General features: G+C 44.1%; 1 protein-coding gene across 3 annotated transcripts in view; it reads right to left on the minus strand.

Moving 5' to 3' along the window:
- Nucleotides 1–26294, minus strand: part of HYDIN (HYDIN axonemal central pair apparatus protein) — a 378288-nt gene that overhangs the window by 57510 nt on the left and 294484 nt on the right. For all 3 annotated transcript variants that reach the window (XM_032591379.1, XM_030298918.1, XM_032591380.1), the window contains exons 48-60: nucleotides 25384–25592; nucleotides 24981–25163; nucleotides 23974–24093; nucleotides 21184–21343; nucleotides 20907–21079; nucleotides 20084–20282; nucleotides 17425–17524; nucleotides 13684–13783; nucleotides 11198–11366; nucleotides 10496–10734; nucleotides 8507–8618; nucleotides 2681–2885; nucleotides 1719–1954 (exon numbers count right to left, since the gene is read on the minus strand). In XM_032591379.1, the coding sequence (XP_032447270.1) occupies nucleotides 1719–1954; nucleotides 2681–2885; nucleotides 8507–8618; nucleotides 10496–10734; nucleotides 11198–11366; nucleotides 13684–13783; nucleotides 17425–17524; nucleotides 20084–20282; nucleotides 20907–21079; nucleotides 21184–21343; nucleotides 23974–24093; nucleotides 24981–25163; nucleotides 25384–25592 (2205 nt within the window). The remainder of the gene's footprint in view (nucleotides 1–1718; nucleotides 1955–2680; nucleotides 2886–8506; nucleotides 8619–10495; nucleotides 10735–11197; nucleotides 11367–13683; nucleotides 13784–17424; nucleotides 17525–20083; nucleotides 20283–20906; nucleotides 21080–21183; nucleotides 21344–23973; nucleotides 24094–24980; nucleotides 25164–25383; nucleotides 25593–26294) is intronic.

Raw genomic sequence — 26294 nt, forward strand, 5'->3', positions numbered from 1 at the left:
ACTTGGCTAGACCTATGATATTTGACTCAAACAGGTGAATTAAACCATATCTCAGATAGTGCCCCCCCTCCCCTGCCACCTTTTTCTTTCCCTCTCTCTCAAACAAGTTAAGATGCCCAAAGGTCATTGGTGGTTGCTGATGTGGAGCTGAATTGGAAGCCAGACTAGAGAATAGAACAATGGAGACACCGTGAGTGAGTGGCACATGGCCATTGAAAGACAGAGCTTCTGCTGGTCTCCTAAAAGTTGCATTACAGGTGACAATTCCAGTTCCATAGAGCTCTGGCTACATGGTGTGCTCCAACCTTGGTCTGAGGTCTCTGATTTATTGAAGCAAACCTTGCTTGTTTGGGCCATCCTGGGTTGGTTTCTGCTCCTTGCAACTCAAAGAGCTTTAGCTAGAACAACCTCCCACAGCACTTGATCTGTCTCCATCTTGTGGCTGTGTTTTGGGAAGACTGTAGGGACCCCTGGCAAGGCCTCAAAAGGATTTTTGCATTCTTAATGATGGCAAATGGGATTCAAAACTATTTCCTCTTATTTTTAAGCTGAGGGCACGAAGGCTTCTTTGCTCTTTTCAAGGGATATTATGCAAATTAGGGAAGAGGAGAATATGTATGCATATGCCCTGTTAAAAACCTATCATTTAGAAATAAGGCTTGCTCACTTTTTATGTTTTTAGTGTGGAATAGAAAGAAAGCTGTCCCTTCATGTCCAAAAAAAGGTCAGAGAGTAATGACTGGATATCATCAGGGCCTGAGAGAAGTCATAAAAGGGATGAGATAGCCTTTCAAACCCTAACCCTCTGTGGTGACAGTCTCCTGAGACAGCACACACTCTTCTCAGCTCTAGACTAGGCCAACCCTTGAGTTATCTCCCCGCCACCATCACCCATGTGAACAATGCCAGCTCTGGGGCACAAGGACCACCTGGGCCAAAATTTCACCTTTGGGCAGAGAACTAAAGGAGCTGAGGTGAGACCAGACAGTATTTGCAGCACATCTGATCGTCTATTGACTAAGCCTCTGTCTTCGTATCCTTAATTTGCTGCTCTATTATGAGGAAAAAGGACCTCAGTATGGTCTAACTCAGAGAGGAAAGGAGTTTCAAATCTATAGGCCCTGATACAGGCATTTATTATTTACCTTATATGTGGATGAAGCTTGGCTCTAAACCCAGCCCTGTATCCCTAGGCTTCATTTTTCTAACTATAAAATGAGTATAATAATACAAAGTCTGGTTATACAAACTTTCTGCGAGGATGAAATGAGGCAATAAATGTAAATAATTTAACACTGTGCCTAGAATGCAGCAGGGGTTAACAATTGTTCATCACTTCACCTTACCCTTATACCCTGACATCCCCCTAATCGTCCTTACCAGACAAATGTGCAACCCAATGCAGCCTCCCTGAGCTGGCACTCATCTTTGGCTCTCCCCACAATGCTTGATCTATTATAGGTATAGGTGGCTGTTTGATGGATGAGAGTTACTCATTGGTGTGTACCATTTTAAAACCCAGAGGAGGCATCCACTGAGAGAAATGCATGGCTCTTGGCTTAGGGGAAACTGCCCAGTTACCTCATATGATTTCCAGCAGGGCCTGAGAGCCAGATAATCCCCACTCATGTCTAGAGGCTCTAGAGTAGGGTTTCCAAGAGCTCTTTCCATAGCTTCTTGCCAGCTTCAGTGGGCCAGGGCCATTTGGGGCTGCTTACCTTGTTGGAGATGGGCTTAACTACAATGTTCACATCACAGGCGATCTTTCCCACATTGCTGATCTTGAACCGAGCCTTGGCCTGATGACCCACCAGGACGTTGCAGAAAATAAACTTGTTCTCATCCTCCACAAACAGCCCCCCACTCTCTATGGTCTGTAGGACATTGAGCAGGCTAGCGCTGTTACAAATCTTGTGCTCCTCAAATATCAAGGCACTGTTGTCAGTCACGAAGGCTGGGGAGTGGAAGGAAGAATGAGAGACGAGCCCTGATAGCCTGGTTCCTGCTTTCTGTAGTTGCTAATTTGAAGATTTGATTCCGATGGAGGACAATCATAAGAGGAGAGGTAGGGGAATTCACACAAGAGGGTGGGAGTGATGGCACAAATTCTATCTTCTCTTCTTTTTTTGTATTGCTCTTGCTGGTTATCAGACCCCAACCATATTTTCCTCCCAGTAGTAAGGAGAGGTTAGTTCTAGGATCCGGGGTGGACTTAGGAAAGAAGGAGGCATTTGGCCTATGTTGGTGTGAGGCTGCAGGGAGTCTACAGCAAAACAAGAGGAGTTCTCTCTGTGCTTTACCCGAATCTTGCTGAGTTAAAGTGATAATATGCACAGTCACTGAACATTGTTCTCTGTGTATATGTTGCCCATGGGGAATGGCCAGGCCATGAGTGGGATTCAGTGTTCCTGGGTCCTGTGCCATATCTCATTACACCACGATTCCCAGATAATACTATTCACCTGAGAATCCTGGACCAAACTCAGGAAGACTAGGAGTTTAAAGCTGCACACCTTCTGTGCATGCCTTATAAATCTTTAAGGAAAAATATGGCTGAAGACACCAGAGGAAGTTCTAAGGACCCAGAGGAAGCAGTTCAGCTATATCTGCTAAACATTTGCATGGTTGGTGGAGGGCAAGGTCTTTTAAGGGGGTGCTATCCAATCTGAGTGCCCAGTACCTGGTAGACAGGCTTCTGCCAACAGGCTGTAAGGAATGCCGCCAGGCTGATCTCTTGGGTCTCGGTCAGATATATCGATAGCTATGAATTCCTCACATCTTCCCACGGGGTCAGCCACGCAATCGACAGTGATAACCTGGGTTCCTCCGGAAGGGATGGAGCCGAACCCAGGGTAGATGGTGAACATGCCGTGGGTGAAGCGAGCCTGCAGGAAAGGTTGAGGGGTGAGAGGGGTGGGGTGACAGAGTCTGAGCCCTTCTACCAGCGTTGTGAGATGGTGTCAAGAGGGACCAGTTGGTTCTCTCCCCACAGGCTTTCTCTGAACCCTAGCTTTCTTCTGGAGGCAGGGAAGGCCTGGGGAATCTTCAGGGATGGGTTCTCTCAGTGCTTCTTTCTGTGCACATTCCTTCTGACCAATCATGACTGAATGGGAGTCTAAGGGAACAGACGTATTCCACATTGCACAACTCTTACCCAGAGCAGAATCTGCTGGCAGAGGGGTATAGACAGAGCACTGGCTAAGGATGTAGACTTTTTTTTTTTTTTTTTAATTTTTTTTTTTCAACATTAATTTATTTTTGGGACAGAGAGAGACAGAGCATGAACGGGGGAGGGGCAGAGAGAGAGGGAGACACAGAATCGGAAACAGGCTCCAGGCTCTGAGCCATCCGCCCAGAGCCCGACGCGGGGCTCGAACTCACGGACCGCGAGATCGTGACCTGGCTGAAGTCGGACGCTTAACCGACTGCGCCACCCAGGCGCCCCAAGGATGTAGACTTTTGAGTCAGACAGTCATGAGTTTGAATCCCACCCCTGCTATAATCTAACTATTTGACCTTGGACAAGTGACTTCTCTGAGTCTCAGTTTATCCATGAAGTGGGGCTAAAGCCCCTACCTTGAATCATTGGCGGCATCAATGAAAAAAATGTGTGTGAAGTACTTAACATAGCATCTGGCACAGAATTAGTGCTCAGAAAATGGGATATTACCACGCACTCCTCTGGTTCTCCCCCCTACCCAGCTTTGTTCAGATGTAAATGACATATAACATTGTATAAGTTTAAGGTGTACAATGAGATGATTTGATACTGATATATACTGCAAAATGATTACCACAATATTAGTTAATGCATCCATCAGCTCACATAATTGCCATTTTTTTGTGTGTGAGGAGAATGTTTAAGATCTAGTCTCTTAGCAACTTCCACATGTATAATACATTACTGTTAACTAGAGTCACCAAGTACATATTAGATTCCCAGAACTTATGCATCTTATAAACTGGAAGTTTGCACCCTTTGACCAACATCTCCTCATTTCCTCCACCACTCCCAACCCCTTGTGATCACATAGGGCTAAGGATAAAACAGGATAATCTCCCCATTTCAAGGTTCTTAATGTAATCATATCAACAAAGTTGATCATCTATCATCAGGGAAATGCAAAAAAAAAAAAAAATCACAATGAGATATCACCTCACGCCTGTTAGAATGGCCATTATCAAAATTAGTATTGTGCACTGTTAGTGGGAATATAAATTGGTGAGACGGAGAAGCTTTGGATAGTAAGAATACGGTTGAGTGTTGTCACAAAGGATCAAGGTCAGAGTGAGGGCACAGAAGAGCTGAAATGGATGGACGTGACTTAGATGTAAGAAAGGGAAGTGGTGGTCAGAGAAAGGAATCTTAGAAGTCAAGAGTTCAGAAGCATCTCAGTTTCTTTTGGTGTGAGATTCAGGGTGTGACCTCGAGAGCGAGTTGCGAAGGTGGGAGAGAGGACAAGATCATTGGAACTGAAAGGCAGGGTCGTGGAGGGAGGCCTCTCACTAAAGGCAAAGAAGATACAGTAGGAGAAAAAGGCAAAACAAACAAAAAAACCCAAAAGACAAAAAACAATCCCAAACATATACATATATATTAGAAGGGATGGGAGTTACAGAAACGTATGTAGAAAAAATATTATGTATGTTAATTAAATAAAAGTCTTCTGCTGAAGAGGAAAATACTTGAGAAGACATGAAAACCAGCATGTAGAAAATTCAATCCAAATGTAATCAATACACCTAGTCCACCTAGTGCGGAATACCTACTTTTTCTTATTTTTGCCTTCAATGCAGAAGTGGTGGCTGGAGCTGCAGCAGCCATCTTGGAACCATGAAGAAAAGTCAAGAGAATTTCAAACACCAAAGAGCCTCTAACAACACAAGCAACTGTCCACCTTATCTAAACATATTCTATTTAGACCACTAATGTTGGATTTTCTGTTACTTGCAGCTAAACACCATCCTACATGAGTAAGTCTTTCTCCTCTATGAAGCCTTCAGTGACTTTTAACACCTACCAGGAACAGTAGAACTTTATTTATTCATCTTTCTGGAGCTTCACCCTCCATACACACCTCAATTATAGAATTTACCATGTTGCTGGTCAACTGCTTATTCACCCTCCTCCCTTTATAAGTGTCTAAAATATTTCCTCTACATCCATTTAGAACCATATTAGACAGTGTTATAAATTTTGTTTTAATTGATAAACATTATTTAGAAAGCTCAAGAGGAGAGGGAAGTATATTGAATTTACACACATAATTGCCTGCCATATTTTTACTTCCTTCTTGATGTTCCATAATTCTTTCGTTTATTATTTATTTTGTGTTTAAAGAAATTCCTCCAGTCATTCTTTTAGGAGAGACCTGCTAAAAACAAATTATTTTACTTTTCCTTCATTTGAGAAAGCTTTAATTTTCCATTCATTTCTGAGGCATATGTTTGTTGGATATAAGATTCTGGCTTCACAATTATTTGCTTCCTGTGCTTGCAAAATGTTTTGCCACTTTCTTCTGGCCCCTATGATTTTTGATAAGAAAATCTGCTGTCATTTAAATAGTTTCCCCCTATATGTAAGGTGTCATTCCTCTTTCACTGCTTTCAAGATTTAAAAAAAAGAAAAGTTATTTTTAAGTAATCTCTACACCCAACGTGAAGCTCAAACTCACAACCCCAAGATCAAGAGTTGCATGCTCTACCAACTGAGCCAGCCAGGAGTCCCTGCTTTCCAGATTTTTTTGTCTTAGATTTTAGAAGTTTGACTATGATGTGTGTTGGTATGGATTTATTTAGGTTTGTCCTATTTGGGATTTTCCCAGATACTTGAATCTACAGGCTTACATCTGCTAAATTTGGGAAGTTTCAGTCATCATATCTTTGAGTACCTTTTCATCCCAACCCTACTTCTTATCTCCTTCTGGAACTCCGATGAAAAGGATATTAGATTTTTTGTTATAATTCCACAAGTCCCTCAGGGTCTGTTCATTTTTTTTATTCATTAGACTCAAATAGGCTTTTAAAAGACTCAAAACAGAGTTTATTTTCTCTCTTGTTTAGACTGGGCAGAAAAATGGCCTCTCAAAGATGTCCACATCCTAATCCCTGGAACCTGTATATATATTACCTTACATGGGGGAAAACTCTGTTGATGATTAAGAACCTTGAGATGGGGAGAGTATCCTGTATTACCTTGGGACCAATGTAATCACAAGGGCCCTGAGATATGGAAGAAGCAGGTCTAACAGAGTTAGAAGGGGATGTGACTATGGAGGAGGCTGGTGTCATGTGATGTGAGAAATACTTGATCCATTATGGCTAGTTTTGAAGATGGAGGGAGGAAGTTATTAACCAAGAAAGGCAGGTGCCCTCTAGAAGCTGGAGAAGGTGAGGTAATGGATTCTCTTCCAAAATCTCCAGAAAAGAATACACTTTTGCAAACACCTTGACATTAGCCCAGTGAGTCCTGTGTCAAGCTTCTGAGGTATACACATAGTGTAAGATAAAATTTGCATTGTCTTAAACCACTAAGTTTGAAGTAGTTTGTTTTGAGAGCAATAGCAAAGAGATATAATACAAAGAATTTCTATTGTTATGTCTTCAAGTTCACTGGGTCTTTCCTCTGTCCCCTCCATTCTATTGTTGAACCCACCAACTGAGTTTTAACTTCCGGTTATTTTTTCAGTTCCAAAGTTTCCATTAGGTTCCTTATGTCTTCTCTTCCTTTGCTAAGACTTAACCATGTTTTCATTTGTTCCAAGCATGTTTATAGTTGCTCTTTGAAGCATTTTTATGTTGGCTGCTTTAACATCTTTGTCAGATAATTTTAACAGTCATTTCAGTGTTGGCATCTATTAGTTTGAGATCTTCCTAGTTTTTGATATGATGAGTGATTTTCAGTTGAAACCTGGGGAATTTTGGCTATATGAGACTCTGGATCTTACTTAAATCTTCTGTTTGAGCTGGCATTCTCTGACACCACTCTTCCAGGGGAAGTGGGGCACTGGCTCATTACTGCCAGGTGGGGGTGGGGGTACAGATCTCTGACTCAGACTTCTCATAACTGCCAGAGAGGGGTGGCAATTCCCATTTCCCACTGGTCGTAGACAGATACCTCCCTGGTGGAGAGGGGTAAGAGTACCTTGCTACGGTTCTGCTGATGCTTTGGGGTAGGGAGGTCCATTGTGGGGCAGGGAGGGATGTCTCATTACCACTGGGTTGGGGTGGAACAAGGCTCCCCAAGTGGTGTCTTTACAATAAAAGGTGGAGGTGGTAGGGGGTAATGAAAGCTCTACCTCCCCACTGGACATTCTCAAACACAACTCTGGAAGAGGTTTGGGACATCTTATGACAGCCTGAATAAGGTATAATTCTAGGCTCCCCACTGGACTTTGCTAGCAGGGGTCAGATATGGCCACAGATTTTTCTGTTGTTTGACTATAATAGGTCTTTTTATTTTTTTTAATTAGGCTTCATGACCAGCATGGGGCCCAACACAGGGCTTGAACTCATGACTCTGAGATCAAGACCTGAGCTGAGATCAAGAGTCGGATGCTAAACAACTAACCACCCAGGTGCTTCTGTAATAGAAAAGTTCTTATGAAAGTTTTCTGTCTTGCTGGGCTTCTCTTTTCCTGGCCCTTTGGCCAGTGGGAGCAGGCTTTTGTTGGAGCTTTTTTTGGTTTGTGTCTGTTGATGTTCCTGGGTTGCTGGCTCCTTTTGCACCCAGTTTTAGATATATGAAGTAAAAAGAAAACTCAGGGAACTCACCATTGTGATGTTTGTTAGATCCCAGGGATCCTAGGTAGTCTGATTTTTTCTCCTCACCTTTTGGTCTCCTATGTTAGTTTTGTATACAATGTGCAGGGTTTTTAGTTGTACTTAGTTGGGCAGAATAAAGAAAAGTATGTTTATTTCATCTTATTAGAGAAGTCTTAAAATCTGCTTTTATTTAAGTCTGTCCACATGGGTTTCTGTTTTGTTTTTGTTTTTGTTTTTTTTTAAATGTTTATTTGTTTTTAAGACAGAGAGAGACAGAGCATGAACGCGGGAGGGTCAGAGAGAGGGAGACACAGAATCTGAAACAGGCTCCAGGCTCTGAGCTGTGAGCACAGAGCCCGACGCGGGGCTCGAACTCACGGACCGCGAGATCATGGCCTGAGCCGAAGTCGGCCGCTTAACCGACTGAGCCACCCAGGCACCCCATCTGTTTTTTTTTATTAACAAATGATTCTTGATTAAAATATACATGAAAAGCTGAAACTTAATCTTAAGGCAATAAGGAGCCAACGAGGGTTGTAAAACAAGAGAGGATATCCAAATTAAAAGTCAACACCTTGCCGTAAAATGAAAGTAATATTTCAATATAACTAGAATTCCTGCCACCGTGGGTTCATTCAAATCCCTCTAGCCTAGGGGGGTATTTGTTGCAAGAACTAGTCAGGAGAAAACTAGTTGGGAGGCAGGCTTACAGGGCTTCTGTGACAAGGAAAAGGGTGCTCACCTGGTTTGTGATGTTTATTTCTTTCTGAACAGTATCAGAGAGCTTGGTTGCTTTGGAAGGGCCAGTCTTGTAGAAGCTTTCCCGCGATCTTGCATGTCTAACATGGCTGGTTCTGATTAAAGAAGCAGGAGTATACCCTCAGGTTGGGGTGGTGACATTCAGTACCACTTGTCTGCTAATTGTAAGGTCCCTTGTCCTAAGAATGAAGGAGGCAGCCAAGGGAGCATCTGGGGGGGGGGGGGTCAGCCTATTTATCATTAACCAACCTCACTGAATAATTATAAGAAAACTATATAGTAATTATACTTATTAACTATGATTCACAAGGACATGAACAGTACTGCAAGAAAATAATAATTTTTAAATGTTTACTTGACTTCACTGGGAAGCAGTGTGTGAAAATTATTTATGGAAAATCATTTGTGGAAAAATCTTTTACTTGATCTTACTTAAAAAAAAAAGAAATGTCAAATAGACTTAAATTCTGTCCCTTTTCTTCATATTTATAGTCATGATGTTTTTAAACTGAATTTATGCAATAGCTCAAATACAGGATTCTGGCTGCTGTTCACTTCATTTGAAGCTAGTTTACCCATTAATTAGCTTGTCTAGATGCCAGTTAACCTACAATGTCAAATGTATTTGAGGTACAATCTTAGACTTTTGACAGCTTTATATAATTTGAGCATTCACTTGCATAATGGCCAAAACAACAAAAGTTCAACCCCCTTTGAGTGTTTTGCATTAAATTTGTACACACTTAAATGAAAAACAATTAAAATTAAAAACACTGTATGTTAACTAACTTGAATTTAAATAAAAAACAATTCAAAGAAAAATACAATTACATCATAATATCTGTCAAAGGTATTGAATTATTGTAAGATAAATGATAAAAAAATTAAGCTGAAATTAAATTTGGAAGAAAGAAAGTTTAAGTAGCTTAACCCCAGATTTCTTAATACATGCAAGCTTAGCCAAAATGGAAAAACATATCTACAAAAATACAAAACAATTACAAACAGTGGATGTCTGATTTAAAACAATTACTTGTAAAGTCAATTTTAAATTAATTAATTAGGGGGTCAATTAATTAGTCGGGACAAAGTGCCTCAAAAATTGGTAAAACTATGCTTAATTTGCCAAAAAAAGATGATCATCAAATAAAAGACAAAAGCACTCAAAAAGGTAAATTGTTTTAGTGAATTGATTAAGAGCTGCCTTTTGAAGAATACAGACTTTTGCCGTTGGAACAGCTATTAAGTTAGCTCTTGTTATACCGGGTCTTCATGTGGAGAAGGTAAAAACAGTCCTGGCAGACTGAATGCCGCAGCACGCGTCTCCAGTCTACATTTCCAGGGTACCTTTTGCCATCCCCCACATGAAGCACAGCTATGATGTATTTTGATTTAGCTTGCGGTTATAATAGTCCCCCGACATCTTACAATAAAGAGGACACTGACTTACTGGGAGTCTTGTAGCACACACGAGAAGCATGAGGACAACAGACACAACCCCAAGGAGAAGGCGTACATCTGTTCAATTAAATTTACCTTAGATCTGACAGCAGTTAGAAAGCATATGAATCTGGAATCTGAGATGTGGGTTTAGAACTGAGATCTACTGGTGATTTCTTGCATAATCTTGGATGAGCCAGTTCTAAATCTTAGTGACCTCAGCTCCACAAAAGGGGATTGGGTGAATTTAATGTTTTATTTATTTTTGAGGGAGACAGAGTGTGGGTGGGGGAGGGGCAGAAAGGGAGGGAGACACAGAATCTGAAACAGGCTCCTGGTTCTGAGCTGTCAGCACAGAGACCTACAAACCATGCGATCATGACCTGAGCAGAAGTCAGATGCTTAACCGACTGAGCCACCCAGGCGCCCTGGGGATTGGGTGAATTTAGATGAAATATATGAAAGCTCTTTGTAAAATACAATGTCCTAATTAACCAGGGAATGGCATGAGTTAAGTGAATACTCGTCTTACATTTTCTTTTGATGAATGGGGCTCTCCCCCATCAGCCTATAAAGGGCGTATCTGAAGTCAGTAACACCTTGATTTTCTATGGTGAAGGTGGTGCTTCTCCGAGTGCCACAGATCAATGCTCCAAAGTTGATGATGGAGGAGGGGCTGATGTTGTATTTGGAGTACACTGCATTCACAGAAAACTTAATTGGGATGCTGGCAATGATTTCACCCCCTTCTGTGATGTTGGGCTCAATAATCTAGAAGGGAGGAAGGAGTGGGAAGATGTTAGCCATTATGCTCCAGAATTCCCATGACTACCTACTCCATTCTCTACTTTCATCATTGAAAGCCAATCTCATTCTTTTTTTTCATTCTCTTTTTATTATTGCAACAACAATGTTAGCGAAAACTAATATTACACTTACTACGTACCAGCCATGGACCAACAGGGACCGACTTTACCTACTCCTTCACTTCTCTGCTCTTGTTTTGCATTTGATGACTGAACTCAGCTCCTTTGGTGCTCCTCAAAGATCAGGGGCTACATTTCCTGTCTGGGACTCTAGATTCCTGATGACTTTGCACACCTCCCACCTGACCTACTCTTGCCTGCTAGCTAGGGACCAATCCCTAGAGCATGTATTAGATCACGTACTCTTCTTTCCAAAATGAGTCCCACAATCCTGCCACCGAGTGAATCCTCCCTTTGAGCTGTTGTACCTGACAGCGCAGAATTGGCTGGTGCTCAATCTTCACTTCCTTTTTTGCACGAAATGACACCTGGACATTTGTGGGCTTTTCCATTGTGGTCAGTGAGCCCTTTTTGGGTAGGACTGAGATCATGGAATTTACATTGGTTGCCAAAATCCCTAAGGAGTCCACAGAAAAGCTGAAAGATAAGAATAAAAGGTCAGTTTAAGTCATTATGGGGAACCCATGACACTAGAGAGGAGATAGACTGTTGAGTGCCTGCCATGTCCCTGGCCCTGCTTAAGCATGGTGTCTGGAAGTGCCCACTGTGCTCTGTATGTTCTGACCACCCCTCCACAGCCAGGATAGATGAGGCCAGAGATTGGTGCATGAGGCAAAGACAGCCATCTGTAGCCTGAGGTCAAGAGGTGCCTTTGCAGGATATCTTTGCCCAACAGAGACGCTTGATGCTAGATAAGGATTAACTAAATTAATTCATCTCTCTGTCTCTCTGTCGCTCTTCCTCCCCTCTCTGTGACTGTATGCAGCACATACAGAGGGAACAGTGATGCAGAAGCCAGGGGATGTAAGGAAGGAGAGAAAGCAGGGGTAGAAGCCATTTAACAGGGACGCTTGGAAAGGGAGGCAATGGCCCAATGGGGGTGAGGTGCGAAGCCACAGAGAGCAGCTGGCTCATGAGAATGGCAGAGGGACTGGAGCAGAAGCAAGGAACTTAAGCTGAGGCAGGACACCTGGAGTTGTCATGGGGACCTCAACGTCACCCCCATGCTCCAGGAGGCCTGGTGGCTCTACTGCTGCACACCTGGTACCTGAGTTTCCTCCCTTCTCTGCACAGCCTTCCAGTGAATTTTGATCACCTGTTCCATCCTGAAGGTGACTGTTCCATGTAACCTCAAACAGCAGAGCTAACGCCCCAATGATAACCTACAACAAAACTCACCAACAGGCAAGACTCCATTCAGCGCTAATTCCAAGGGGACAGTGGCTTTCTTTTAGCTTTTATCTATATTTACATTTCAATTTATGAGTCTAGTAATGGTAGCCCTGAGGCAGGACCTCTCTCACATCACTGTTCTGTCAGCTGAAATGAAACTATCATGAGTACACTGAATTCCTTCTAAGTCAGTGAGGGGGAAGTCCCTTTATCAACTGCAGTTTTTCTAGGGGGCAGGATAATTGTCCAGAGAATAGATTGTAGACTGGCCACGGGTGCTGGCACTGCCCCCAAGGTTTGTGTGACCCTGCCTGAGTGACCTTCTCCCTTCCCCAACCCAGTACCACCCTTTCCTCTCTGAGAAATCTCAGATTCAGTGTTTCTTTTTTTTTTTTATATATTTATTTTTGAGAGAGAGACAGAGTGCAAGCAGGCAGGGGCAGAGAAAGAGACACATGCAGAATCTGAAGCAGGCTCCAGGCTCTGAGCTGTCAGCACAGAGCCCGATGGGGGGCTCAAACCCATGAACCCATGAGATCATAACCTGAGTTGCAGTCTGAGGCTTAACCGGTGAAGCCACCAAGGTGCCCCTTGTGTTTCATTTTTAAAATTATTTATTTATTTATTTTTAAAAATTTAAATCCAAGTTAGTGTCATAATGATTTCAGGAACAGAATTTAGTGATTCATTACCTACGTATAACACCCAGTGCTCATCCCAAGTGTCTTCCTTAATGCCCCTTGCTCATTTAGCCCATCCCCCCACCCAACCCTGCTCTAGCCACCCTCAGTTCTTTGTATTTAAGAATCTCTTATGGCTTTTCTCCCTCTCTGTTCTTACATTAGTTTTGCTTCCTCAAGAAAGAGCACAAGCTGGAGCTCTATTCCACCAGGCCATCATTTGGATTCCAGAACACAGTGGTTCTTAAAATTAAAAAAGAACATAGGGGGGCGCCTGGGTGGCGCAGTCGGTTAAGCGTCCGACTTCAGCCAGGTCACGATCTCGCGCTCCGTGAGTTCGAGCCCCGCGTCGGGCTCTGGGCGGATGGCTCGGAGCCTGGAGCCTGTTTCCGATTCTGTGTCTCCCTCTCTCTCTGCCCCTCCCCCGTTCATGCTCTGTCTCTCTCTGTCCCAAAAATAAATAAAAACGTTGAAAAAAAATTAAAAAAAAAAGAAAATAGGAAAAATCCCTTTTTTCACATGCAGTCTTAGATGGAATGCTGCCTTATGAGACAGATAGGAGCCAGCTGAGGTCCCTATCCCCAGTCTCTCCCTCCACCCCCAGGACCTCCCCTCACCCTCACCCAACCTCTCCCTCTGAGTCTCCCTCCCACCCCTGGACCCCTGTGGCTCTGGGTGCATTCAGAGGACCCTGAAGGACCTCTGTAAAGCCACAGAGTTGACAGCCTTTGCTCTCAGGAGCTGAAATCCCATTCGTTTGAAGCCTGAGTGAGGCTCAAAGCAGAGATGGTTTTTATGATTTCCCCAGTCAAGGTTTTTTTTGTATCTCCCAGACCGTGAGTGAATGGGGATGACCATGTGACCGATGGTTTTCAGGTTACCTGAACATGATCTCATATTTCCCACGGTTCTTCAGCTGCAGGGGCTGCTTCACCTCTTCCATGACCTTCACAATCCCGAAATCGAGGCCTCCTTCAGCTCCTGCAGAAGCCAGGGCCAGGGTGGGGAGGATGAGTGGATGGCACAGGGGTGAGAAGCAGGGGAACTCCCTATTGAAGTTCACGTGGAAAATTCACGGTGACAAGTTCAGAGGATTTGTTTTCTTTTTTTTTTTTTTTTTTTTAAAAAAAATTTTTTTCAACGTTTATTTATTTTTGGGACAGAGAGAGACAGAGCATGAACGGGGGAGGGGCAGAGAGAGAGGGAGACATAGAATCTGAAGCAGGCTCCAGGCTCTGAGCCATCAGCCCAGAGCCCGACGCGGGGCTCGAACTCACGGACCGCGAGATCGTGACCTGGCTGAAGTCGGACGCTTAACCGACTGCGCCACCCAGGCACCCCAGAGGATTTGTTTTCTGAAAACACTGTGGCTAAAAATACCTCGAGTAATTGAGTCTCAGCCAATAAACAATAGACACTGCTCTTGAGCTCAGTTCAAGTTGGGTGGCTCCCCCTGGTTTCCATCTTAGGACCACTGTCCTTCCTTTCATGCTTTCCAGTAGCTAAAACTTCTGCTATTAAATTTTTTTTTTTTTGCATCAAGTGTATAATATACATACTTAGAATATTACATATAAATTTGTATTGTTTTATTTAGCATTGCATCATAAGCATGTCTCCACATAATTGAAAACCTCATAAATGTGATCTTGATGGTTATATGTATACCATGACAGGCTGTTCTATAACTTAAAATATTATTTCTATAATAATAATATTCCATTCTTAATAGACATTTAGGTTATTTCCAATCTTCCATTATTACAAATAATGCTGCAATAAATATCTTTGTACATAAGACTAATGACATGTGGGTGCACATGTGGCTCTTGTGTTCTATGCATCCTGCTGAGAAGGAGACCAGTCAGAAAAGGGAGAAATAATGGAGAACTGCATGCTAAAAGGGAGGGATCTAACCTGGGTGTTAGGGCAGTAGAATGGGCAGAATGATGCCCTGTGCCCCCGGAAGGTGTCCATGTCCTAATCCCCGGAATCTGTGAATATGCTAATTTACATGTCAAAGGAGAATTATGGATGGAATTAAGGTTGCTAATCATCTGACTTTAAAAAATAGAAAGGTTGTCCTGGATTCTCTGGGTGGGCCCAATGTAATCACAAGGACCCTTAAAGGAGACAGAAGTGGGAGAACTAGAGAGATGGTGGCGTGAGAAGGACCTGGCCCAACGTTGCTGGCTCTGAAGATGGAGGAAAAGGACCATGCCCCAAGGGATGCAGGCAGCTCCTAGAAGCTGGAAAAGGCAAGGAAATGGATTCTCCCTCAGAGCTTCCAGAAATGAGTGCAGCTCTGCCAACACCTTGATGTTAGCCCAGGTAGATCCGCTTTGGACTTCAGAACCACAGCACTGTAAGCTGATAAATTTGTGTCATTTTAAGCCACAATGTTTCTGGTAATTTGTTACAGCAGTGATAGAAAACTGTTGAAATTTTTAATTTAGGTTAGGTTTTAATTTAGGTTAACACAGGTTGGAAGACAGGTACTTACTCTAAGATGACTGTTCAGAAAAAAGCTCTGCAAACTTTCTACTAATGGCCACCCCTCGTCATCTCCCATTAGAGAAATTAAGATTCGTAGTAATGTTGCTAACATTACTCGGGGATTTGCATTACAATTGACTGAAATTCCACCCCCTCCCCAACATCCACTAGTCTTCCTCTACATAAGAAATATACTAAGCGATGATTCACGGGAAACTGCCCCCAAAACCAAGAGTACACTGTATACACTGTATGTTAGCCAACTTGACAATAAATTATATTTAAAAAAATACTTAGTTTGGCACAAAAACAGACACACAGACCAATGGAATAGAATAGAAACCCCAGAACTAGACCCACAAACGTATGGCCAACTCATCTTTGACAAAGCAGGAAAGAACATCCAATGGAAAAAAGACAGCCTCTTTAACAAATGGTGCTGGGAGAACTGGACAGCAACATGCAGAAGGTTGAAACTAGACCACTTTCTCACACCATTTACAAAAATAAACTCAAAATGGATAAAGGACCTAAATGTGAGACAGGAAACCATCAAAACCTTAGAGGAGAAAGCAGGAAAAGACCTCTCTGACCTCAGCCGTAGCAATCTCTTACTCGACACATCCCCAAAGGCAAGGGAATTAAAAGCAAAAGTGAATTACTGGGACCTTATGAAGATAAAAAGCTTCTGCACAGCAAAGGAAACAACCAACAAAACTAAAAGGCAACCCACGGAATGGGAAAAGATATTTGCAAATGACATATCGGACAAAGGGCTAGTATCTAAAATCTATAAAGAGCTCACCAAACTCCACACCCGAAAAACAAATAACCCAGTGAAGAAATGGGCAGAAAACATGAATAGACACTTCTCTAAAGAAGACATCCAGATGGCCAACAGGCACATGAAAAGATGTTCAGCGTCGCTCCTTATCAGGGAAATACAAATCAAAACCACACTCAGGTATCACCTCACACCAGTCAGAGTGGCCAAAATGAACAAATCAGGAGACTATAGATGCTGGAGAGGATGTGGAGAAACGGGAACCCTCTTGCACTGTTGGTGGGAATGCAAATTGGTGCAGCCGCTCTGGAAAGCAGTGTGGAGGTTCCTCAGAAAATTAAAAATAGACCTACCCTATGACCCAGCAATAGCACTGCTAGGAATTTACCCAAGGGATACAGGAATACTGATGCATAGGGGCACTTGTACCCCAATGTTCATAGCAGCACTCTCAACAATAGCCAAATTATGGAAAGAGCCTAAATGTCCATCAACTGATGAATGGATAAAGAAATTGTGGTTTATATACACAATGGAATACTACGTGGCAATGAGAAAAAATGAAATATGGCCTTTTGTAGCAACGTGGATGGAACTGGAGAGTGTGATGCTAAGTGAAATAAGCCATACAGAGAAAGACAGATACCATATGGTTTCACTCTTATGTGGATCCTGAGAAACTTATCAGGAACCCATGGGGGAGGGGAAGGAAAAAAAAAAAAAAGGACGTTAGAGTGGGAGAGAGCCAAAGCATAAGAGACTGTTAAAAACTGAGAACAAACTGAGGGTTGATGGGGGGTGGGAGGGAGGGAAGGGTGGGTGATGGGTATTGAGGAGGGCACCTTTTGGGAAGAGCACTGGGTGTTGTATGGAAACCAATTTGTCAATAAATTTCATATAAAAAAAATAAAAAAATACTTAGTTTGAAAATAAAAAGAAACATACTGTACTATCAGAGAAAGACAAATACCCTACGATTTCACTCATGTGGAATTTTAGAAATAAAACAGATGAATATATGGGAAGGGGGTGGGAAGAGAAGAGAGGGAAACAACCCACAAGAGAATGTTAATGATAGAGAACAAACCAAGAGTTGATGGAGGAAGTGAGTGGGGAATGGGCTAGATGGGTGATGGGTACTAAGGAGAGCACTTGTCGGGATGAGCACTGTGCATTGTATGTGTATGTAAGTGATAAATCACTGAATTCTACCCCTGAAACCAATATTGTACTGTATATTGGTTAACTAAAATTTAAATAAAAAAAACCCAAACAAACAAGAAATATACTGCACTGAAAGATGTGACTTCCAAACACCCATTTCTTGAAGGGGTCAACAGACCTTTGGGAAAGGTGATGTCCAAGGCAACGTCATAAGACTCTGCAAAGACCATGATGTTTTCAATCTGAACAACACCAACAAGATTGTCTGCATCTAAAACCTGTTGGGGTAAGAGAAATTCTTGAGTAAAAGCAAGATCCACAGGATGCTTGGAGCTTGAACTATGTACCATGCAGTGGGAATGATGGAGAAGGAGGCATGGTGTAGAATATTTACAAGATGTATTTAGCTTTGGACTTCAGCGAGCATTTGGTATGATTAGTATACTCATAACATCCTCTGGGAAGTGCCAGTGTAGACAATAAATATAAGAATGGGAAAAAGGACCTGTATTTTTCATCTTGTCCACTTATGGGTTTTAAATATTTGCATGATTGCCACTACATTATTGAAGTTGGGGTTGTGAGTATACACTGCAGAAAAGTGCTCTTTGGGATATTTATTTATTTATTTATTTATTTATTTATTAGAGAGAGAGAGAGAGAGAGAGAGAGAACAGGGGAGAAGGGCAGAGGGACAGGGAGAGAGAGAATCTTAAGCAGGCTCCATGCCCAGCACAGAGCCCCAAGACTGGTGTTTAAAACATTGACCTGGGTGGTGCAGCCAGTTAAGCGTCTGACTCTTGATCTCAGCTCAGATCATTGTATCTCATGGTTCATGAGTTCGAGCCCCATATTGGGTTGTATATTGATGGTGCAGAGCCTGTTTGAGATTCTCTCTCCTTCTCTCTGCCCCTCCCCTGCCTGTGCTCTCTCTCTCTTTCTCTGTCTCTCAAAATAAAAAGATAAACTTAAAAAATGCTGACTTTCATCGTCTGATATTCATACACTACAATTGTTGATTAAATGAATCTATCAGTATCTGGGTTCAGCTATCTTAAGGACTGTCATAGGTATGTGATAATAGAGATTAGATCCAGTGAGTGGACCCCAAAATAGCAACAGGATTAACTCATGTAAATTACAGTTGGAAATATGAACTCAACCCAAGGAAGAATTAATAGTCAGACCTGTTCCAAGGAAAATCAGGCTGCTTTGAGTATTGGTAAGTTTTCTATTCCTACAAGTATTCAAAGAGAAGCTTGGATAATCCCTTGATTATCCTTGATTGCTGCAGAATTGATTCAAGCATCAAAAGTCAGTGGCATTCATTCATTCGTTAGTTCATTTTACAGACTCTACTGAGTACCTTCTCTGTATAGGCCTGTGCTAGACACTGGGGGCATGATGGGGTAGTGGAATGAATGGTGGCCATGTATTAACCCCTGGAACCCAGGAAGGTGACTTTATTTGGAAAAGTCTTTGCAGATGTAATTGAGTTAAAGATCCTGAGGTGAGATCTTCCTGGATTATCTGGGTGGGCCCTATACCTAATGACAAATGTCCTTATAAGAGACAGAAGAAGAGGAAATGCAGACAGAAAAGGCCATGTGAAGACGGAGGCAGAGTTAGAGAGATGCAGCCACAAGCCCAGGAACACCTGGAGCCACCAGAAGCTGGACGAAGCAAGGAAGGATTCTTCCCCCAGAGTCTTCAGAGGGAGTATGACCCTGCAGACTCCTTGATTTCAGACTTCTGGCTTCCAGAACTGTGAGAGAATAGATGTGTGTTGTTTCAAGCCACTTAGTTTGTGGGCATTTGTTTACGTCAGCCCTTGGAAATGAATACAGATGATGAGCAAGTCAGGCAAGATCTTGCCCTGATGGAGTTCACATAAGAAAGTAGAGAAAGAAACAGGATATCTGAAAGGGGGAGATGCTCTGAAGGATAGAAGACAGGGCGAGTGATCACACATAACAGGAGATTACCTTGATGCGGTGACTAGGGGAACCCAGTTGGAGCAGTGCTGTTTAGCGGACCTCACGGAGCCTGGGGGTGACATTCTTGGCAGGGTTGCTGCAAGGCCAAAGGCCTGAGGCAGGAAAAAGCCAAGAGACCACATGATGGAGTCTACGAGTGAGAGCGAGGTTGGATACTGAGGCAGGCAGGGACTGAGAAGCAGGGGACCCTGAGCCCTATCCTCACTACAGCTGGAGCCAGCAGAGTGCTGCTGGAAGGAGAGGGGCCTGACCTGACTGACCCAGATGGGGAATGGGCCTCTGCCAAAGTCCAGGCGAGAGATGCTACAGACAGCCTGGGCGAGGGTGGCAGCAGCAGTGAGGGGAGAGGAGCGGGCAGGTGGGAGGTATCCTGGGAGACAGAACTAACAAGACTTGGAGGAGGACGGGGCCGGACACAGGCTGTCATGGAAAGGAGGGAATCAAAGATGGTTCCTAGGTGTCTGTTGGGAGCACCTGGGTGAAAGGTGATGTTTATGGAGACAGGGATCTAACCAGTGACTGGGTTTGGGAGTGTGAAATCAGGAATCTCATGCTTACAAAGGGATAGTAACACCATCAGTCAGTCACTCACTCTGCATTGAATGAGTGCTCTGTTCTTGGCACCAGGAAATCAGCCACGAGTGAGACTGCCTTTATGGAGCTTACAATTGTGTGCAGAACGAGACACCGTGGGTTCATGGTTGTCAAATGGGGATCAGTTGGGAGCATGTAAGAGGGAAACCTGGCTGTGGTTGTGTGTGGGTGTGTGTATGTGTGTATATCAGGGAACCCAATATGTACACATTTGATGACCAAGTCTGAAGATATGTGAAGCCTCACCTCCAACCGGATCACCCTCTTGATGTTCACAGGTTTGGAGGGCAGGAAGTGCACCTGAAGGCTGTACTCAGCCTTGGGGGGGATGGTCCCCTGCATGGTGGACACAGTGAAGTCATCGCCCAGGTGCTCCAGGCTGGTGACCCGCCAGGCCACGGGCAGGGGTGTGACGTTACGGAGAAGAACTACCTTGGATTCTTTTCTGCAGGGACCAAAAGAAATTTTGTCAGTTTCAAATGATTCTGATTTATTATGGTGGGTCAGAAAAAGCACTTCTGGTTATTTCAATCATTGCTTAGTTCACTAACCAGTGTTTATCAGGTAATGGGACCTGGTGTTAACAATCAAGGAATGCAGGATACATATCATAACAATATTCTCTTCTAGTAGCCCCAGAAGTAAACATTCTATTTAGAATAATATGAAGCCAGTGAATGAATATGTTAAGTTCCAGTTTTGGTCTAGTATTCTCTCTTTATGCTCCAATTTCTAGACCAAGGATTCCTAACCTTTTAGGGTAATGGACTGCTTAGAGAACCTGGAAAAAAGTGAGACCTTCTTCTGAGAAAACTGCAAATATGCACACACTTTGGCAACTGATATTGGGAATGGGGGTGCTTCCTGAACCCCACTGAAATCAAGTTAATTTGTGAACTGAATAGGATTATTAACCATTTTGGCTTGCACAGGACTAGAAGTTTCCCAGGACGCAGACTTTCAGTGCTAAAACTAGAAAAGTCCTGAGAAAATCGGGATGAGTTGGTTGCCCTAGAACTAAATGTTCTTTAAATTCCATTGCAGTCCTCGTATCATCCAGAATTCTGACCTGTGCAGCAAGAGCCGATCAAAATGCAATTGCCTGGGTTCCAGCTCTAGTTCTGGGCGGACCCCTTGGCAGCTTAATTTGAAGACCGCTGGCTCTGGGTTCTCCTTGATGCAGCAGACAATGCAGTCGTCAAAGACACCAACTGCAGTAGGGTAGGCCCATATGTTCAGCATCTAAAGGAAGAGTCAAAACAAAATACATTTATGCTGAGAACACCAAGGTGTCAAATTTCCCAAGAAAGACTTGCCCTGGTGGACTTGTTTCCAGGTGACAGTACCTGCTTCTCATTGGGTTTCAGAATCATGTTGATGGGCTCCAGGAAGTAGGTGTTTGCTTTGACATCATTCTGAAAGCAGAAGAACACCTCTGCAACCATTGGCGAATTGTTCAGGATTGTCAATGTTTCCATGTTGCCTGGGAACAAGGATGACTTGTACCTGTAAATGAACAAGAATTAGGGATGTGGCGGGGGGGGAGGGGGCGCCTGGGTGGCTAAGTCGGTTAAGTGTCCGACCCTTGATTTTGGCTCAGGTCACCATCTCACAGTTCATGTGTTCAAGCTCATGCACGCTGAAAGCACAGATCCTGCTTATGATTCTGTCTCCCTCTCTCTCTGCCGCTCCCCTACTTGCTTTCTCTCTCTCTCTCTCTCAAAATAAACATTAAAAAAAAAAAAGAATTAGGGATGTGGATGTGAGCACTGACTGAGAGTTCAGGTGGAAAAGGAAATTGTGGGGTGTACAAAGGGTAGTATGGTTCACTGAGGCAGTAGCGTGGCAGCTAAGAACACAAGCTGTGCACTTGTGGAGACTCGTGGCTATGACCTGACCCCTCTCCCTGCAAGCCTTGGTCTCCTCATCTCTAAGAGGGGAAGATAATACTTGTTAGGATTTCTATGAGTATTAAATGCAGTGGCAGCTATCACGGCAAAGAACTCTAGCAGAACCAGGCAGCTCTAACCTTCCCAGGGCTTATCTTCCCAGGAGGCATGAACCTTTGAGTAACTTATTATTTCACATCTGTCTTAGAGATGACCTCCTTTACCTCCTCCTCCTAGACCCGTACAAGATGTTACTGTTGTGACGTACATTCATTTGGTGTGGTTCGTACAAGGCTGTTTCTGTTCCTTCGTGACTCTCCACAGAGTTGAGAACTGTTGGCATTAGAAGCTGCTCAATTAATGGCACTGAACAGAAAAGGAATCACAGAAGGTACAAGGAATGCCAATGAAGATGCTCATCATCAGAAGTCAGAGCACAGGTCAGGAAAACAGAGTCACCATACTCTTCACTGCTGCCCAGAAACAGTCTGAAAAGCTTTTTGGATAGACAGTGATAAAGGAAGGAAGGAGAGCAAATGGCAGAGACCAAGTCAGGGTCATAGAGACAGAATTTTCTCAGTGTCAACACCAAAGCGGGGGTGACCTTCATATCTAACTGGTCACTGCCACCATCCAGCACTGTGCTAAGTCTCATGTGTATTATCCAGTTCAATTTCACAAATCTGTGGGTGGGTGCTATTATTTTCCCATTTTGCAGATGAGAACATTGAGGCTCAGCAAGATTTAAGAAAATAAATAAATAATAACCGATTGTACTGGGCCTTGTTTCTGGGCCACTGTAATCCTCTCCTTCTGGACCAGCGCTGTCTGGCTCCAAATTCTGGTTGGTTCCACCACTGCCAGAACACATGCCTCTCTGAATGGCCATAATTTCCCTGACTTCTGACCTTGGCTGCTTTGTACATCATGTCCATCAACCTGACCCCCCTCCGTCTCTCTCTGAAACCCTTCTATTGGGCCTTGAAGATCCACTCCATTGTCAGCCAACCCTCCTCATCTGGGCTTTCTGGTCCAGCCTCTTAGGAAATAAACTCCGGGTATTAAGGGACTGGAGAACAAAGAGGGCTCGTTAGTTGCACCAAGTCAGTGAGAACAGAAACATTCTCTACTTATCACAGTCAATGCTAGACTGAATTAAGACGTGGCTAGAACTGGGTCCAGTTTTGGTCTTAACCTCCCTGCCTACACAATGGGAAGTTTGTATGTGACCGAACAAACTGGTCTCACTAGAAATGTATGGCCATCACCCTCACCTGGGGCACCCAATTTTGCCTGACAACTTTAATCTGTTTCTCTAGTATTCTACCTCCCCAGCTTTCCACAAAAACTCTTTACTCTGCTCTACATTTTCTCAACAATTTTATCTTCCCTCCACTTCCCTCCCTGTTAGGGATGACCTTGAAAATGTGTCACGGAGAAAATAGACGGTTGCATGGGAACCTTCTCACTGTTTCGACCAAATCTGCACCTGAAGCCATCTGCCTTCCTTTCTCCTAGTAGGAGGTGGTGGCCCCTCTTCTTGGCAAGAACAGCATCTCTGTATCCCATTGTGTAGTCTCAGGGAGCTGTACCACTGATGGCCCTTACTTTCTCTCAAAACTCTGACCTCTTCCTCCCTGTGTCCTCTTGGCATCCCAACATCATAAGAACAACAGTGTGTGAGCAGTGTTCCCTGGACTCCATGTCTCCCTCTCATCCTTGACTGCCTCTCTTTCTTCACAGTCAAGCTTTCCAAAGAACTATCTTCACACTCCATCTCCCTCCTTTTACCAGCCACTGACTCCTCAACTCACTTTGCTTGGGTTTCATCCTCAGAAATCCCTAAAAGGACCCTTGCTAAGGCCCCTATGGTCTCCATGTTGTTGTATCCCACGGATGTCCTCTGAGAACAAAAACCACAGAGCTTATTCCTTGCTTTCTGTGGCTACTAGCTATACTTCCTAAGCATCTCAAACAACATATCGCAAAGTGAACTCTTGATCCTACCCTTTCTCCAACAAAACTGGTCCTCCTCTGGGATTTTCCATCTGGGAAGATGGTGTCCGCATTCATCTGGGTGCTTAGTAGGAACTCGGGGCACAAGAACCCAGTTCTCCTGAGTTGTGGCTCAGAGCTAACTGGGGCAGCCTTATAAAAACTACATCCACATGGCAATCCTGCTTTGCACTATTATTCATGAGTCCAACTTGGAGTCTGAAATCTGTTTTGAAATAATGGAACACTTACTTATCTCTTGATTTTCCACAAAGCAGTGGCCCAAAGTAAAACTTCTCCATGCTCATAATATACTTCTTAAAGATGACCTCATTTGTCTTCATGTCTGTCTTCCGCTCAGGAAATACCACTCTGAACACAGAGGAAGAAAAGAGGAAGAGAGGCTCTCTGAGTGGAAGTTCGATGCCTCCACTTGATGTTTACATGAACCCAATATTCCCTGTTCAGCAAAGGGTTCAGGTGTCTGGAGACAGAATGATTCTTAATTTGAGGACCTGAGTTGAGCCTTTGGTCCTGTTCCCTCCCTCCCACCACCCCTGGGATGATAGAATGGTTTGAACTTGAGAAAAAAGATTCCCAGTGGAGTCTTCAATAATGAGGGGCTGATGATAGAGCTGAGCTAGATTTCCTGTTCTAGGGTGCCCGGCTACAAAAACAACCCCTATGGAAAACTAGTTCTGGACATTAGCTAGCTTCTGAGTTCCTTGTCCAGTGTGGCCTCCTGGCGAGAATTGCAAAAAACATCTTCCTGGTGGACAAGCTATAAAAGGCCTCTTCCCCTAGAGGGGTTGTGTCACTAGCTTGCTCAGCCAGGTGACTGTTGTGCATAAGGGGTGCAGTGGTGTTTGGTAGCTTATGTTGTGCATAAGGGGCGCAGTGGTGTTTGATAGCTCAGAATAAAAGTCCGCTTGTGGACTTTCACACATTTAGTGATATTACAGGAGAAAAAGTCTGATGGTACATACCGAATCTGCCTAAATTAGCTCAGTAGTTAAATAAGCCAACTAACTCACCAGAGGAGGACATTTTGCCGGCCTGACATCTACTGACGTGCTCCGTAGCTCAGTTTCATGGCATATGACATTCCTGTGGCTTTGCAAGTGTCCAAGACACTGATGCCCAGTACAGCTGGCAAACCCGGGCCCACATTGGTAGGGAGAGCTACCTTGCTCAAAGTGCCAAGTGGGAAAACGAAAGTGTTTCTGTCAACTCTCTCTTTCAAAGTACAATGGACTTACTTTGGGTCTTGGCAGATGTACGGGTAACTGCACACGCCTCGGCAGTAAAGCTGGTACTGGCGGTGAGTCCCAAGGATCTCAAAGTTAAATGTCTGGTCAAAGTTCCCAAGGTCAGCAGAAGAGAAGTGTATTCGTAAGGTCACCTCACCGTTGGCTGGCACGATCCACCGGAAATGGTTCAGCCTGCCAACGACCATGGGGCTTTTAAAGAGAGAAGGCTTCCTCTGGGGCAGGAGCAGGCAGGACAGCTGCCTGGGAGGTGTCCCCGCCTGCCAGGGTTGGGCACAATCACGCAGAGGGTCCCGCAGGCAGGACGGCCCTTCTCCCCTCGGGCACTGTGTCAGCCACACCCTCTATTTGGGCTTCAAAACTACCCCCACCCCCGGGTGGTCCAGAGGCCCACCTGGTAAACTTCTCCTGAGACAACTGCCCAGAGAAGCTGTTCTGCTCCGTGTCTGACAGGGGGGCAATGGCTCCAGACGTTGCCCCAGAAAAGACCTTCCTGCTGAAGGCCATGCGACGTTTGTCCTTCTGAGTGTCTCGGACCTGATCTGCCTTTTCTTTCAGTTTCTGTCTGCTCCCCTTGGAGGAGGTGGTCTGCTCCTCCTGCGCCTTGATTAAGAACAAGCACGAGGTCTTAAATACTCATCTGCATACACACGAACAGAGACAACTACAACATGCCTGCTGTCTGGGATGGCCGCGCTGCAGGTCCAGGATGCTGGTGGCTGCCTAGAGCAGGGGAGGGCCCAGCCAACTATCCTAGCAGAGAAGAGGAGTAGGCTGGAGAGGAGTCCAGAGCTTTCCCTGGCATCCCATTCCCCGAGGAGGAGGCCAAAGCCTAGAGAAAGCTCGAAGCTGCAGGGGATATGCTCCCATATGCATTTTGTTGTGTTTTCTTAGTATCTTTTACTCTACACCCCTCATCTCCTCCCAATGACATTGATTTTTGGGACAGACCAGACCCGTGTTCCGATAGAATATTCCAAACTCTGAAATTTTCTGACTATTCTTAGAGGGTCATTTCACGTATTCCTTTATTCCCTGTATTTTTTGTAAGACAAAAATTAGGCCTCAAAGCTTGATTTGATTCATAGAGGATGCGGTATATATCACACTCCATCATAATGAGGGACAAAATGCCATGTCGACCCACGATTACAGACGCAGTGTGTTCACGTGGCTGGAGTGCTGCCCGCCAGACGTGGCCACGGTAAAGTGGGCTTTTCCTTTTGCAGCTGGCTAGTCACCTGTGGGATGATGCTCTGGGCTCGCGGTGCGCATCTTGTTCCCCAACAAAGTACTGCTTTTTGT

This window comes from Lynx canadensis, chromosome E2 (genome assembly GCF_007474595.2).
Source record: "Lynx canadensis isolate LIC74 chromosome E2, mLynCan4.pri.v2, whole genome shotgun sequence".
NCBI classification, from domain to species: Eukaryota; Metazoa; Chordata; class Mammalia; order Carnivora; family Felidae; genus Lynx; species Lynx canadensis.